Below are 17,286 nucleotides of genomic sequence, written 5' to 3'. Positions count from 1 at the left end.
ATTGCTCTCCTTTGGAAGGTACTGGATAAACACAGCTGAAAATTCTTGTTCTTTGGGCTCCCCCTTTCTAGGATATATGTAGACTATACCATCTGCCCTGCCATTTTTTTTTACTTTAATCATCTTTATTGTCAGATCTGGATACTGCTTCCAAATGTCTACAGCATGTTTTATTCCTTTTCCCTAAGCTCCAACTGCTCCCTGTTTATGTATCTATGTCCCCCATGGTGAAATAAACACTAATTATGCTTCACCATAACTACCTGTTTACCATCTCTTTGCCTGGAACAAAGAGCTCCTTGAGGGCAGGAATCATTTTTAATTGCTGTTCCATTCCCAGCTACTGCCTGGTATAAAATGCCCAAAAAATATCTGTAAAGGGAGTGAATGAATAGTAGACTTGGGCTACTCTCATGTCCCCAAACTATTTTCCCTCAGAGGAAGCACCTCACCTGTTATGGATGAAGGGCTCCACTTAGCGCCACCTCAGGACGCATCCTTCCTAAGGCTAGACATTTTGGGGGGCTTCTCAAGCTGGACTTCCTTGGCCCTTCGGTCATCTTCGCTGGAGCTATGTGGGCTAAAATGTGACAAACTGCCCACCAGCCCAACATCTGTCCCTCACCTCACTATTCTAGCTATATTCTGAAATTAAATGTATCATGGCACAGGTGGGTCTATGAAGAGGCAACATTTGTCCCTGAATGACATCTGTCCTTAAAAAAAAAAAAAATCTTCTATTTCATATATTTTTCAGCCCTCTCCTGAAAATCAACTTGATTTCATACAAATTAATGAAAACTGAAATGTTTGAACAGGAGGTTAATTACTAGCTACCATGAGCAAATGTAATAGAAGTAATAACAGCTTCTGAAACACCAGGTAATTGCTGGCAAACAGAAAAGATTGTCTTTGTAATTTGGAGGGTTGAGGAATTGATTTTAACAGGACCGTTGGGCTTTCAGAATTTCTACTAAAGAATTCAGCTGTCATCCTTATTATGGAAATTAATCCCATGTCAAAACTAGCTGAGTACTGAATATCAGGCAGAGATGCTGACCAACTAATTTTTAAGCTAAGAAAGTGTTGTATCAGTATAAAAGTTTCCCAAATACTTTAGACATTAAAGATGTATTTATAATTAAATGTATGATTCATTTCGCAATATATTAGCAAACATAGTTTATGTAAAACATTCAGATGTTTAAAATTGACTTAACTTTGAGTCTAAATCTGATTTTGCTATAACAGCAAAATTATAACAACACATCTCACAAAAACCGCATAATTTACAAGGAAGTCTGTTCTATTTTCTCTGCTCCTATTTGTTTAAATTCTTAATGAAAATTGTGAACTTATTTATTAGCTGTTTTTATGCCATAAAACGTTACTTGTTCAAATACTTACTGAAAATTAAGCCAAGAAAGCCATAATAGGGGCGCCTGAGTGGCTCAGTTGGTTCAGCGCCCGACTTCAGCTCAGGTCATGATCTCCCAGTTCATGGGTTCAAGCCCTGCATCGGGCTCTGTGCTGACCACTCAGAGCCTGGAGCCTGCTTCAGATTCTGTGTCTCCCTCTCTCTCTGACCCTCCCCTGCTCGCACTGTCTCTCTCTGTCTCTCAAAAATAAATAAAAAACATTAAAAAAAAAGAAAGCCATAATATTGCACAAGGTATAGAAATATTTGGATTTATATGCTTACACATAAAGACATATATAAATATCAGTTCATCTTGGGTGCCTGGATGGCTCAGTCGGTTAAGCATCTGACTCCAGTTCAGGTCATGATCTTATGGTTTGTGGGTTTGAGCCCTGCTTTAAGCTCTGTGCTGACAGCTCAGAGCCTGGAGCCTGCTTCAGATTCTGTGTCTCCCTCCCTCTCTCTCTGCCCCTCCCCCACTCATGCTTGTTTCTCTCTCTCTCAATAAATAAACATAAAATAATTTAAAAAATATATCAGTTCATCTAAATTACTCAATTTAAGATCTGACCAGAAGAGTACAGTGATATAATACATAATTCTAAGACAGCACAATAAAATAATAAGCCACTTATCACTTTCTTTTGCCATGTTTAACAAAGTGAAAAGTGTGGATGGTAACATGTAATGATAATAATATTTCATATGTGTTAAAGCAGAATTAGGCTGCAGCTATTCATGTGAGAAAAGGTAGGGGGAAAGGATTATGGAAATAATTTAAGGAATCCACCTTGTTACAAGTTATTTTCTTTTTCTAAAGTCAGTTTTCAGACCCAAGACATCTGAGAGACACTAGACACCTTTGTAGCCTGTCTTCTTGACCGGACTAGACTAAAGTCGGGTACACCCAACTTCGAAGAGCTACCTCTGAAGAAGCCTAGCGCTACCCTTTCCCTCCTCCAGCTCCAATCTCAGAAGACAGGATCAAAACCACAGGCTGCTACAGCAAACACTGCACTAGCTCCTTTGTTTAGGAAGAAAGGCAACAAGTGAGGTTTTGGGTCAATTCTGTCCAAGAAACCAGAGAGAAGGGGCATACATAAGGTCAAATCACGGGAGTGCAGGAACCTCTTGAACCTGCCAAAGCAACCTAGGTTCTAGGCAAGACTTGCTGCGGACTTCCTCCCAAAAAGAATTCACCGCTTGAGGTCTTCAGCGTCCCCAGAAATCACGACAGTGTCGCCAAAAGGGCAGAAAGGCCCTTTTCCTCCATCAGGCAGAGGCACCTTGCAAAGCAGAGCATTTGGTCCCTGCTTGCATCTGACTGTCCATTGCCACAATCAAGATGTTACCAGGGATCCTGCGCTGCCTTCATTTTCAAAGGCATAGGAATTCCAGGGTGCAAGGGGATTGCTGCCTCCGATGAAGGACAGTCGGTGATAAACGCGATTAAAACTAGTTTCATACTAAGGAAGAGCAGTTTCTGTGCTCTTCCTGCACTGATTTCCAAGATGCTTCCCAATTTCCTCCACAGCTGACTAGATAAAATGCTTTCGTCGGCACTTTCCATAGAATACTTCAATTTTCCCATTAAAATAATGCATACCCAGCTCCCTAATGAAAACCACTTAAAAATTTTTTTTTCGTAAGATTAACAATCATTTCCATTCAAAATAAGGAAGAAGGCGGTAACTAACCATTCTGTAAAGTGGCCATTTAAATGGCCTCTGGGGGTCTGCTTTAGAAATTTGGGGGTGCGTGTTTAAAACAAAAACAAAACAAAAAGAAAGTAGTAACTCTATGCAATATGTGCTTTTGTGTACACACACGTTTATAAAGTAATAAAGTAAGATTATTTTACTTGTTCTGCCAGTTGCCAGTCACCTCTGCTGGATGTCAGGGCTCCCAGGGTTCAGGGACCCTCTCCTCCCTTCCCGCGAGGCCAGGGCCCTTTCCCCTCACCCCGCATATAAGGCCCTTTGCTTTCTCGCTACCTGGCCATGGGCCTCCAGTTCCAGGGATTTTGCTTCCCACGTGCCCTGGCCACGTGCCCAGCCCCCACCTCCGAGTCTCTCTCAACGTCCCAGGCCCCAGTGCTGCCACCCTTGGGTTCCTTCCTCTTCCTGGGCCACTAGCTCGCTGTTCCAGACCCGCTTCACGCAGTGCCTGCTCCACGGAACCCGTCCGGGAACACCTCTTTTGGGGGCTGCGAGCACCACTTACGAATCTAAAACCCCAATCTCTCCCGCCCTGCTGGGCCTCATGCACTAGAACCGGGCCGGCCAGGTGCGGCTCCTGGTGCACAAGAATCCAGAATGACTGAAGGCAAGCCGCCACCATGGATTAGGAGGCCCTGGCTCAAAACCCGGGGCCAGCCCGCGGCTTCTCGGCCTCTGTCTGCGAGAAGTGTAGGTGTGTGAACTGGGGGGACCTGGATCGACCCGCGCCGTCAGGGCGCCACGGCCTGCGCAGCCCCGAGGGCCCCGCGTCGATCTTCCGAGCCAAGGTTCTCAGGAGCGGGCCGGGGAAAAGACGTTAGCGGGAGGAGTTAGCGGCTGTTGGAAGAACGGGTTCACGGAAACAGTCCCTTCCAAAGGTCTGGCCATCGCGGGGTGGGTCGCCTTCCTCAGTCCCAGGCCGGAGGCGCAGGCCCAAAGTGGGGGGTGGGGGGGTGTGCCGACGGCGACCGCCTGCCCCAGCACGCCCGGGCAGGGCGGCGCTGGGAGACCCAGGGGCCGCAGCCCGTTGGCCCCGCCCGGCCCTGAACGCCTAGGGGTCGCGAGGCTTCGGCCCCGAGCGTGTCAGGTGAGGAGGTCGTCATGGCGATGCGCCCCGGAGCGCGCACGCCCGCTGCGGTTGGCATGGAAGCGGCCCCCGCGAGGCCCGGGAGCGCTGCTGATTGGCCGATTCAACAGACGCGGGGGGTGGGGGGGGTTGAAAGTAATTAGCGCTGAGCGCCGTGGCCGCCGCCTCTAGGAGCTCGGCGCCCCCGCTGGAATCTATTAACACCTCTGTCCCCTCCCGCCCCCGCCCCGCCCCCGCCCCGCCCCCTCCGGCGGCCCCTCATTCCCAATCCTCGTGTGCACTTGCTAGTTGTTCGAGATTTATATAAAGATACAAAGCTGAGAAGAGCCAGGCCCGCTGTGGGTTCCAAGCAGGTTTTGGGAACTTCTATCTGGTGGAAGGAGGGCCGCGGAGGAGAACCCGGCTTGTCCTTTGGGAAGGGGACGTACTTTCCTAAAGTGATGTATCCTGGGTCTATTGTTTGCAGGGAGGTGGCGGGGTGGGGGTGCGGGTGCGGGATAAAATCAGCATAGCAGTCAGGAAAGACTTGAGCTTGTAGTTTTAGACTCTTGATTACCTTGGGCCTTAGTATCCTGGTTTGGAGGTCTGTCAGGATTAATCTCTCGCTCTGGCCGTCACACCAGGTCTTGGAAGAAAGCTTTGAGAGATTCAAATCACTGTTTCGGTTCAAAGCAGCTTTGATCACTTGCACTGTGGCTCATGCCCTTCCTTTCAGCCCTAATAATTGCAGGGGAAAATCATATATCTCCTAGATATTCACTGCATGCTTGAAGTCCATGGTAGAAGAGGTTACTAACTGTTGGCTTGTCCGTTTTTTCCTTCTCTGATAGCTGCATCCTGTGGAGACTGAGGGTATGCATCTCAGCGGCTCCCAGAGCGGAGTACCCCTAGCTCCAGTGTCTCGGGGTCCCGATGGCTGTCAGATGATAACCAGAGCCCAGCTCGGCCAGGATCCTCCACAAAGAACAGTGCTAGGGGTGCTAACTGAGAATGGGCAGTACAGGAGTTCCTGTAGCCAGGTAATGCCTGAGAACTGCTGCGGAAGCTGGTTGTTGAGAAGGACTCAACAACCATCATGGTGGGAGGTGGGTTTCTCTTGCAGTTTTACCAAGAAATACCCATGAGTATTCCAGTCCTGGAATCTGGACGATAGAGATATTGATTCTGTTAAAGATCACTTTGGTCCCTTTTCCAGCTAGAAATAGTGAAGTATTTTATTATTTTTCCAATATCAAGGAAATAGCTCTAGGAACAGTTTGAATTGTGTAAGTATATGTAAAGCCATTTAAGCACTGGGCTAAGAGGAAATGTTGATGCATCAAAATAGATTATGGAACTGGGGTTCCTCCAGACCAGAGTGGTGTTCAGACTGATCTAGGTTGTGCCTGAGCAATCCTGAAAAATCTCTGCTGTGTTCTTTGGAGATGGTGTTAGAATCCAGATTGGATAAGGTTAGGCTAAATTACTTCAAAAAGTGTGCTCTGCCGTCAGCATCCTGCTGCATGGCTTCCATGTCCCTGATCTTATGCAAGGTGACCTACCCATATGTGCAGTATAGCTTATGCCCTCTTGCCTCTTCTAGGATGTCATTCCAGCAACTCTTCTTTCTCTCCTCAGTCTTGTCTACTAGGTTAAGTTCAAGCATACAAATATATTGTAATGTTTTTCCATCTTAAAAACCTTTCAACTTCACAGCTCTTTGCAGTGACTACCTATTTTATAGCAATAATTCTTGAGAGTTTGTCTATCCTGCCAGACTGTAAACTCCATCAGGATGAGGATTGGGATCTCAGGTTCACTGCTGTATTCTCAGTGCTTAGAATAGTGCTGACCAGGGTAGCAGGCAAGTGTTTGTTGAATGAATACTCTCTGTCTCTAATTTTTCTCTTGTTCTCTTTTGACTCAGTCCTTAGTCCCGTCCTTACTTGACTGATTCAGCAACAGTTGACATGGTCGATTTTTCTTTATTTCTTGAAATAATTCTTCTTACTCAGCCTGGGGAACACCAGTCTCTCCTGGTTGTCCACCTAGGTTATTGGCTATTCAGTCTCAATATCCTGTTTCTTCCTTATCCAATCTCTAAAAGAATGCTCAGGGCTTGGTATTTGATCTGAATCTCCACTCACCCCCTTAGCAATCTCCCAAGCTTCCTAGCATTAAATACCATCTATCTGTTGATGACTTATCCTTGTGTCTCTAGCCTGGACGTCTTAGCTCTATTATAGGCTCACGTATTCAGCAGTCTACTTGCCATCTTCCCTTGGATCATATAACAGACCTCTCAAATTTGTGTAAAATCAAACACTAACCCTAGCCCCAAATAACTGTTCCCAAAGTCCCTTTCATCTCAGTGAATGGAATGTCCATCTTTCCTATTATTCAACCCCAAAAACCTCTGTCATCTTTTGACTCTCTTTCTCCCACCTCACATCAAATTTTCTGAGAAAATAATATCAGCTCTCATTTTTAAAATTTCTGGAATCTCTTTACCTCTTAATCTTTACTGCTGTTACCCTGGTTCAGATCCCTATAGTGTCTCACTGAGAATTTGCAAGTTTCGTAAGTGGTCATCTTACTCATCATGCTTGCTCCTATACACAGCCAGGGTGATCATATTAAAATGTAAATCATACCACTCCTCTGCCCAATAGCTTCTCTAGTGGCTTCCCACTTCTGAGTAGTAGACAGTCTTAAATGGTCTGTGCTAAGGCCTACCTGATCTGACTTCTCTTTTCCTTCTGACTCTGTGACCTACACTACTCTCTTTCTTACTCTGCCCTATCTGCGCTTTGCTATGTCTCTAAGACACACTTGAACATCCGGGCATTTACCCATGCTGCTCCCTCTGCTCAGAATGCACTTCCCCCCTCTATTTCTGTGACTTACTCCCTTACCTAATTCATATCTTTGCTCAGCTCTGTCCTCTTCATTAGGGCCCTCCCTGACCACACTGTTTAAAATGTCAAGGACTTTCTTTCCTCTTGTTCTTCTCCTCCAAAGCATTTAACATCATCCAGTAATAGGTCTTGTCTTTCCCATCCTCTGGGCTAGAATATGAACTCCATGAGGGCAATCCTTCTTGAACATTTTGTTCACTGCTAAATTCCGGGCACCTAGAACAGTGTCTGATACATAGTATATGATAAGTAAATATTTATCTAATGAATATATGTCTCAACCCACAGACATATATCTTTGGAGCAGAAGTCAAACTTGGTAGTAACTTGGAGTCATGGTTCTAGTAACTTATGATTTTGGTCCTTTATATCTTCCCTATATTCCCTGTTATTTTTTTTTCTAGTACTACCTTAAGGAGTTTTTTTTTTCTCACTAGACATAAATAAGCCAGGTATTTAATTTGCTAGATATAAGGGAAAGTTATGGAAAACACATACTTGAAAGTAACCTCGAAAGGAAACACCAAGATTAATTCTAAACAGCAAAATGTTACTACAGTAGCTAAACCTAACATTTGCATAAATATAACTCAGATTCATAAGCCTTGGCCACCTACCCTGGTTCAGCTGACCATCAGGCCTTCCAGCATGACTCACCATAACGTGCTTGTTCACGGAGGGGTTGCACACTGGAGTGCCACAGGGAGAAAGAAAAGGGAGAAGCGATTGAGAGAGAGATTTCCCCCAGGTAATTACATTATGTCATACAAAAGATTCTATGGCTTTGTAAGAGAAGCTAGTACTGTGAGTTTTTAAAATGATCACGTTTCTAAACCATGGTGTATAACCTGGGAACTTTAGAGGAGCTTACTGACTAAAAGCTATGTAAGGAGGAAGACTACAGGAACTCAGTGACTGTGTGTCGGGAGCTTTGCTGGAGACTTATGAAATCCTGTAGGGTGACAAGTATGAAAGGCAACTAACAAACCCCTTCTCCCCCCTACAGTACCTGTTTCATTTTGGAGGAAAGCTATGCTTTCTCTTTTTTCTATAATCTCGAGTCCCCTTTGATAAATACATAAGGAAGATGACAAATTACAGGTAGCTCTTTTCCCAAATGTCAGATGTAGACAAAGATCAGGAAGAAGTCATACTTTGGAAGCTTCATTTTCTGAAATTAAATTGGAGACCTAGATATTTCAATTTAAGCCTCCTCTCATCTTCCCAGCCTCCTGGTTTGAGTCACACAAGCTTACATCATCTATACAATCTTTGGGCTGACCTCTAACAAAAAACTTAATTCTCTTCTAGGGGATTACAACAATCAGGTGTTTCTCTGAATCAGAAAATGTCTTCCCTCCAGCTGGAAAGAAAATGTTCACTGACTGCAGGGTCCAGGTGCCAGCCAAGCAAGGATTTGATATCTACATGGATGAGCCCGAGCAGGTGGACAGAGACAGCTGCACAGGGGGAGACGGGATGGCATTTGATGAAGTGTATGAGGTAGACACCAGCGCACTCAAGTCAGACCTTCACTTCCTGCTGGATTTTACCACAGGTAATCTGACTCACCTAAGGCTGATGGTACCCTACGTTCATAATTGCCTACAGCATTCAATAGTATGTAACTAGCAAGAGAAACCCATAAAGTAATGACTTATTTTCACAACTGCCTGTGGAGGGTGAGTGGTTGGAATGAATTTTTAAATTCAATGTCTTACCTGATCATGTTGAACCCCCGCAGTTTCCCCTATGCTGGTAGACCCATCTCTCCATTCCCGGTCTGAAGCTGCATCAGATTTTGGTACAGATGTGATAAATGTGACTGAATATGCTGAAGAAATTCATCAGTACCTGAGAGAAGCTGAAGTGAGTTTTCCAAATTCTATTTCAATTTCCAGCATCCCAAACATTTAATAATAAGATAGTTAAAAACTCTTGACCATAACCATTAGTGAATAGCATTCTTATGACATATAAACATTGGAAAATCTATGAAAAATAAAGTTGTGAGGCGAGTAGCAATTACTTGGACTATTTCTCCATGACTCAGAGGGTTTGTACATTAAGTATTTCACTCTTAGGAGTAAGCCATATTGGTATTTCCACCCTTCCTTTAAGTTATTTGTTACCTAATTGCATTACGTACTTTCTTCCATAGTAAAGATTTATTTGGCTCTTGATCGGTTTCTTCCTAACCTTTGCTCACCAGATTCCTTTTTTAAATAGCAACTGTACTGTGGAGTGATCTTTAGGATAGAGCAATGGTTTAAGAATCAAAACTCCTTTTCTACATAGAAAAGACACAGGCCCAAAGCACACTACATGAGGAAACAACCGGACATCACAGAAGGCATGCGGACGATTCTGGTGGACTGGCTGGTGGAGGTCGGCGAAGAGTACAAGCTTCGAGCAGAGACTCTCTACCTGGCCGTCAACTTCCTGGACAGGTTTCTGTCGTGCATGTCTGTTCTGAGAGGGAAATTACAGCTTGTAGGAACCGCAGCTATTCTTCTGGCTTCGTGAGTGTTCTTTCGGCTTAAATGATGTAAGACTGTAGCCTGTCAAAACACTTGATTTTCTTTTCCTTTTGTTGAAGAAATGCAGTGCTTGATAACTAACGCTTATTCAAATACCTCCCTTGATAAAATCTCATCATTTTTGCAGTATTTACTGAGAAACTGAATCTTAACACGCTTTCACTCTTCAATTCAGATATTTAAGATTTATAGCAACCAAGTTCAGTATCATGACTGAAGCAGCCATTGGCTCAAATTCAAGATCCAATTTAACTTTTGCAATGTGGTCTTTTGACTACATTCTAATACAAAAAGATTTTGGTTATAGAAAAACCATTTTGTGATCTAGCAAATGACCAGTAATAGCACAGTTTATTTGGTTGCATATGAATAAATGATTTCAGCTTGTCCCTGGTACTATCAGTCATTCATAACAGTACCTCACTGTGTACAAAAAAGAGCTGGCTTGTGGCTGAGCTGCCTTTAATTAAGTGACCTGTGGTGGATGGTAGTTTGTTCTATTCTTTTTGTCTCAGATATTCTAGTTAATAATGCCTAGAAACTTGCCAAAATTCCCCTACAGAAAGCAGAAACAAAAGCAAAAGTTGTTAATAATCAAATTATATCATTATTTTACTCTTGGATACATTGGCAAGCCTCACTTGCCAATTCATTAGGGAATTCTGAACATGATCTTTTTAAAGACCTAAGATCTAAGGAATTTCTGTTCAACTGTTGTGTTTAATATCACATTCTTTGCCACAAGATGAGTGAGTGAGGTCTCTAGAATTAAGAGAAAATGATCTGTGTGTCTATCATTCGGAATCTTTCAGCAAATCAGAGGCCAACACCTAAATCCTCAGTTGGAAATTGTTTCTGTTACTATCCCTAGCGGTACAACATATTCTGGTAATACTCATTTCCCAGGCCAGGACCATGTATTTAGTGATGCTTAAGTGGATCTGTGGATAAAAACTAAAGAAGTCTGCGGGGGCCACACAAGAGTCATGGTTGTGATCGCGCAGGTTCCAAGATTTGCTTCCAAAAACTCTTCACCTTTCACAGGAAATATGAAGAAATATATCCCCCTGAAGTGGACGAGTTTGTCTACATAACTGATGACACTTACACAAAACGACAACTGTTAAGAATGGAGCACTTGCTTCTGAAAGTCCTGGCCTTTGATCTGACGGTGCCCACCACCAACCAGTTTCTCCTCCAGTACCTCAGGAGACAAGGAGTGTGCATCAGGACGGAGACTCTGGCCAAGGTAGGCCCATGACTCCCAGGGACTTGGGAGCCAAGGAGAGTACAAAGTAGTCTTTCTCAGGCATCCTTCAGTTCTTCCTTCCTTTTCAGTTCTTTGTCTTGGGCCCAGAAAAAAACTTTAGTGACGGAAGAGAGGTAATCTTAGAACCAAGATGTATGAGGGGCGCTTGGCTGACTCAGTCGGTTAAGCGTCTGACTTCGGCTCAGGTCATGATCTTGCAGTTCATGGGTTCGAGCCTGGCATCAGGCTCTCTGCTGACAGGTAGCTCAGAGCCTGGAGCCTGTCTTCGGATTCTGTCTCTCCCCCTGTCTCTGACCCTCCCCTGCTCACGCTGTCTCTCTCTCTCTCTCAAAAATAAATAAAAGTATTTAAAAAAAAAGAACCACAATATATGGTTATGAGACATTATGGTTGATCATGTTTGGTAGAACTGAATTGTCTAATTACCCAACTCTTAAAGAAATTTAGTTTGGAAGCTGTTCCCTTGTCAGATACAGACCACATGCGAGCATTACCTCTTAGGTTTACAGAATGGGAACAAAGTAAATGTGGTTTGATTTGGCTCTAATCTTATCCTAACATATTAATTAATGAAGTATTATGTGGTCGTCTGAGGTTATAGTACTTGAGTTGAAGGCACAGACGTATTGATTTGGAAAACTTGGTTTCTAACCACTATGAGTTAGTATATCTGGAATGTATATGCTATACAAAAAGTAATACGGATGTATGTATAAATTTCCCCATATCTTTTCTAATCTAACAAGTTCTTACAGGTACTGTTCTAGCCTCTAAACTGAATGCATTTGCCTAACAAATTAATAGCTTCTATATGGTCTTATTTTTGTGATGGGTCAAAGACTTTTCCACACTAGTGGCCAGAACAGTGCTACTTTACCTGATCTAGCGTAAGTCTGTAGTACTAGTATAAGATAGGTTAACCTATCACCTATACTGTGCAAGCGGACCAAATACTTGCATGCATTATTACTATATTATTACATGTACTACAACATAAATGTGATTCTGGTTATGGAGAGACATAGAAACTATTAACCCAGTGAATAATTTTGAGCATTCTGTTTCTCTGTCCATTCTTAGATACAGAGGATTAACAAAGATAGACAATTGTTTTCCCTTGACATTTGTAGGTTTACTTGTAACTTTAGTCAGATTTCTAATTCCACTGGGATTTTCTCTCTTGTGCTTAGTATGTAGCAGAACTGAGTCTACTTGAAGCTGACCCATTCTTGAAATATCTTCCTTCGTTGATAGCTGCAGCAGCTTATTGCCTGGCAAACTATACTGTGAACAGGCACTTCTGGGTAAGATTCTACTTCTTTCTAGGTGAGATTCAAGGCCTATGTAAGAATCTGTTCAGTAACTCCCCAGGCTCAGAATGAGGAAGAGCTAGGTTAATAAGGAACTGGTTGTCTTGCCAGCAGATTACAACATGCCACTGAGTCTTGCAGGTCAGCCTTTATGCCTTTGACTCAGTGACTTAGCGTAGAGATTGCACAAAGTCAAGGAGACGGATGTTGGTATGCTTATTCAAAAGAAGCAGGCCTGGAAACCCCAATGCCCACCTCGTGCAAGGTGAGTAAAAGGTGTTGACTTTTCCCGTGGTGTGTAAAACAACCTGGATCCACTTAGGATGGGTAGAAGGTTGCAGCACATTTTCAAGGAAACAGGGCAGGTAGAATTGCCTCTTGGTCCAAGAGGCAAGATTGAAAATGGACCCCTGGATTTGCTTCTGAAGGCTCACTTCTGTGCTAAAAGAAGCGGGGGATCTACTTTTACTTTCTAGAATACTTATTTAGTCTTCTGCATTTCACTAAGAATCTTTCATATTCTATGTAAATATGGTGTTTGGTAAGTAGAGATTCTTTAGGGACCAGTAAAAATCCTGCTCATGAGGGAATAGGTAAAAGTAACCTGCCCCAAACTGAACATTTATTTATTTATTTATTTATTTATTTATTAATATTTATTGATTTTTGAGAGAGAGACAGAGCATGAGCAGAGGAGGGCAGAGAGAGAGGGAGACACAGAATCTGAAGCCAGCTCCAGGCTCTGAGCTGTCAGACCAGAGCCTGATGCGGGGCTTGAACTCATGAACCATGAGACCATGACCTGAGCCAAAGTCAGCCACTTAACCAACTGAGCCATACAGGCACCCCTAAACTGAGCATTTTAAACATACAATATGAGCAAATTGAGAACTCTGGCTGTTCTTCCTAATATTTTATTTCTAAAGTCAGGATTACAGTTTCTTTTGAGATGAATGTGGATACTTCCTAAGTGATTAATTGCCTTTATTTCATAGTTTCATCTTCAGCTTTCTGATAATCTTATGAAGTTATATGATGCACTTTTTTCTTTTGTCTTGATTAGCCAGAAACCCTGGCTGCATTTACAGGCTATTCATTAAGTGAAATTGTGCCTTGCCTGAGTGAGCTACATAAAGCATGCCTTGATATACCCCATCGACCTCAGCAAGCAATTAGGGAGAAGTATAAGGATTCAAAGTAAGTTGCTGAAATTTCCTTATCTAGGCTTACTAATTTAAAGCTTTAATAGGTTATAGGAATGTCAGAATTAAAAATAGAACAAGCCAGATCTCTAGTACTAGGCTGGCATGTTAAATCAGGGAAGTCAGTTGAGAGAGGCCTAGATGTATAATTTGTCAGCTTGTGGTAGATACAGTGGAGAGCTTTCTTCCTTTCTGTTGAAACCACTGGCAAGTTTTCTGTGGCCCGAGATTTTACACCACTCAAGTCCTTTGGATCTCATTTCAGGTACATGCATGTGTCGCTCATGGAACCGCCTGCAATTCTCCCTCTGCAATAAGTTTCCTACTGAAGCACTTTCGGAACTTAACCTCCACATCAACAGGATTCGTCTTAACTTTTATAGGTGCCTGCAGGTTGGGTCAACTAGTGTGACTACACTATAGATGACATATTTTCAAAAATGTAAATGTATTTCGGTTATCAGACTTTGGTAGCTTGTACTATCATCTAACATTTTTTAAAGAATAAACAAAGAACTTGCCTTATGATCATGTGTTCAACTTATTTACTAATTAAGATGGTTGATGTGCTTGCTTGGAGTTTTAGTGGGTAGCATTCTAAATGTCATCTCTATTTCAAGGGTTCTAAGCTGGTTTCATAAATATGGCCTGCTGTTAGGATTAAGTGTTCTGAGGAATTCAGAGATTTTCATGTTTTTCAGATGGCTACCCCGAGAGTTTTTCCTAATGATCTCTTTTCCCATAGCTCTCCATAGATGGGCGAGGGAAGGAACTCCAAGCTCAGACCCTTGAGTGAAGGGCTGTAAACAGACACTATCTATTCCAGCTTCCCTCGTGGACCCTACAGAGGAAAGACAATGAGTTGAGGACTGAGTGTGGTCAGGTACCTCTGAGGGGTGACTTACATTTAATTCTAATCCAGGGATGTGACACTCATTTTGTAGATTATGTCAGTGTTCAGTTTTGATTTAGTCACCCATCAAGCATATATTTCTGCCTTAGAAGATGCTCAGAGAGGTAGAAAAAGCAAATTTCACAACAGGGTGGAACTTCAGAATAATGACGCTGACCCCTCTTAGTTGTCCCTTGGGAGACATCCGTGCTAAGCTCTGCTGTGGCCCAGCTATCCTACAATTCACTGCACAGTCCTCTGTGGCCTCTTGCAACAGAACTCACATAGTGTGCCAGGTGAGGAAACCTGCAGAAACATCCAACCGACCAAACACTTGTTGCAACTTTCTTTTAAAGACTGGAAGGAAAACCATCTAATGCAGGGTGGTACTTATTGTGGATTGAAAGTAACTTTTGTAAGTGTCAAACCAGTGGGCCCTGAAAGCACATGAGTTTTCTGCGCTGTGGCCCCGCTCCCCATCTCAAGCCCTTCTCTGGGCTCAGTCCAGATGGTTCTGTGGAGGGAAGAAGGACAGGAAACTTGTGTTTTCTAGATCCCTTTACATAGAAAAGATTAGATAGGTAGGTTTTGGTAAAATGGTAGTAGATGAAATCAACTCCAAATACTACTTTTTTCAAGCTCTAATGAAATTATTAATACAAAAATACAGCCCTGTTTTGCATATTTTGTGAAGACTTTTTTTTAAGTACCCACAAAACTTAAAAAGATTTTAGCAGTGCCTTTTTCCCCTCTGCAGAAAGACATTTGCCAGGTGTCTCCATTTCTGGTTCCACTGAAGAAATCAATATTTCTCTAAGTGTTCTGTGATTTATTTTGCATGCGTTTCACTAAGGGGGTACAGGGCCTATATCACTACTGAGTTCTCTGTTTTTATGTTCTAGAATGAGCAACTTGTAATGTCACGTTACATAAGGTGCACTTACAATGGAGTGCATTTCTGTTCACTGCCAAGATGTGCTGACCTTCCACGTACTCTGTGGACTTGGCAGTGTGACAGACATGCAGTGTCCGGTGTGCCTTAATGCTGCCTCCTCCCGAGGGGGCCGTGGGGGAAGCCCATTCCGGCTAAGACTGTCGTGGTAGAAGTGCTGGGTTTGTCCCTTTCGGGCCTTAACGATTTGCGGGCCCAGCCCGGGAAGCTTCCTCCCGTTCTCTGCCAGTTTCCACGGGCTAACCAGCTCCCTGGGAAACAGGCCTGCCTCGAGCTGCAGCAGTGTGGGATCCTGACAAATTAACATTTTCTTTTACTAGCAATATTCTTGTCCTGGAATGAGTTGCTTCAGCAAGAAGAGACCTGAGAAATAGGCCTTCGTTACAAATTATTTTGCAAAGGCAGATTTTGTTGCTAACCTGGATCCAAAATTTAACCCTTTGGGTCACAAAACCACACTATGGGACATAGAGGTCTGAACCCATAATTCTTATGTTCTTTGCTGCCAGTGATTTGCACACACGTATTCCTAACCCCCAACACATGCACACACCAATTGCAAAGAACTGGTTCTGAGCTTTGGCTTGCTTGTTTTACTACTTTTTTGTGTCCCTGAAATACTTTATTTAAAACTGGAATACACCTGTTGCCTGTGGACCTTCCAACCAGCCTGAGAGAGAATAGCAGTCTTCATTCACCATATCCTTCCTTTCATCCCTTTCTTTTTCTTCCCTCAATTTGGTGTTGGTCACATGAGGTTTTTATACTTCATAAGAATGTGTACATAAATAATAATCCTTGCTTTTAAAATTTAATGGTTGTTGACTATCTTGCATATTCTTCAGTGATATGTGTTTTAGGCTGCTCTGTATTTTGATACTATCTTTAGAATACTACTTTATACACTATTGTGGAATGTTAAATGAATATATACCATGGTTTATCTGTTCCCTTGGTTTTCCTGCATCTTCCTCCCTGCCTCACCCCACCCACTACCTGCCAGCCAGTGAAGGAAATTGGTCGGGACAGGGCTGTGGATGTGGGAGTATTGCACCTATCTGTCCCTGTGGTCTCTTTGGCCTGGGGCTTCAGGCCTTTCCCACAAATTGAGGGGCCCTTGTTGAAGTGGGCCGTGAGAAAGGACAATGGGAACCACATCTGCCCACCCATTACCAGGAGCCCACGAAAGAACTGAATATACCCAAGCTGCCGTGTTGTTTCTGTCAACCCAGTAACCTTCCCCAGCGGACTTAAAGCATCTAGGCCTGATTAGCACTAAAACCTTGGAATTGAAGCCCACACTGTTTGGCCAAGAGGGCCCTGGCTTAGGTACTGTCAGGCTTTCTGTTTCATGTGTCCACATTGAGGGGACGGGACCTACTCCTTGGGGCTCATGGCTGTGACCCCATTTAGCCTCCTGCAGGACCCAGCATGCAAAACCCTCGGTCCTCTGTTACAGTTTTACTTCAGGGAGACCTTTCCCTCAGAAATTATAAACAACTTTTGTTAGTGATCATGGACTTGATGGTATTCTTAGAAAAACAGGAATGGCCAATGCTCAATGCTCAATGTAATGATGGAGGAGGCACAGGTGGACAGGCATGAGGGCAAGGAGACCGCAGGTAACATGGAGAAGTTAAAAAGAGTCAAGCCAGGATCTGTGGATAGGATGCCAGTCATGAGGATGAGGCTGACTGAGGCAGGACGTTGACTGACTGAGCCCAGGTCCTGTTTACCTTGTGGGGTAGGTGTTCACCCAGGCTACTCATGTTGGCTTCTCCTTAGTTGTCTCCTCCCCTTCACTTGTCTCCTTCACTAGGTTTCCTGCTTACATCAATCAAGATATTATTTGCATCAGTTTATTTGCTACCTTTAAACTTGATCAACCAGATGACTGGTATGGCTGTTCACACACTGCAGTGAACACAGTGGAATGCTGGCTGGTTACTATTTAGTTTCAGCCACACACTACAAATATGTAAATATTCTCAACGGATT

At 43.3% G+C, this 17,286-nt stretch overlaps 1 protein-coding gene across 4 annotated transcripts; it reads left to right on the top strand.

The window, feature by feature from the left end:
* Positions 1–4,487: 4,487 nt before the first annotated feature.
* Positions 4,488–13,972, top strand: CCNA1 (cyclin A1). Of its 4 annotated transcripts, none has more exons than XM_029938617.1 (9): positions 4,488–4,563; positions 5,056–5,244; positions 8,434–8,680; positions 8,867–8,991; positions 9,421–9,644; positions 10,707–10,911; positions 12,123–12,236; positions 13,306–13,439; positions 13,710–13,972. In XM_029938617.1, exons 2-9 carry the CDS (start codon positions 5,080–5,082, stop codon positions 13,759–13,761), a joined length of 1,266 nt encoding a protein of 421 aa, XP_029794477.1. In that variant the 5' UTR covers positions 4,488–4,563; positions 5,056–5,079; the 3' UTR covers positions 13,762–13,972. The 4 variants fall into 4 exon arrangements, with proteins under 4 accessions (XP_029794477.1, XP_029794480.1, XP_029794479.1 ...); XM_029938619.1 differs by lacking the exon at positions 4,488–4,563 and adding an exon at positions 4,570–4,578; XM_029938618.1 differs by lacking the exon at positions 4,488–4,563 and adding an exon at positions 4,646–4,662.
* The last annotated feature ends 3,314 nt before the right edge of the window (positions 13,973–17,286 follow it).

This window comes from Suricata suricatta, chromosome 4 (assembly GCF_006229205.1).
Source record: "Suricata suricatta isolate VVHF042 chromosome 4, meerkat_22Aug2017_6uvM2_HiC, whole genome shotgun sequence".
Taxonomy (NCBI): domain Eukaryota; kingdom Metazoa; phylum Chordata; class Mammalia; order Carnivora; family Herpestidae; genus Suricata; species Suricata suricatta.
The sequence above is the reverse complement of the archived record's forward strand: the minus strand, read 5'-3'. Positions and strand labels throughout refer to the sequence as shown.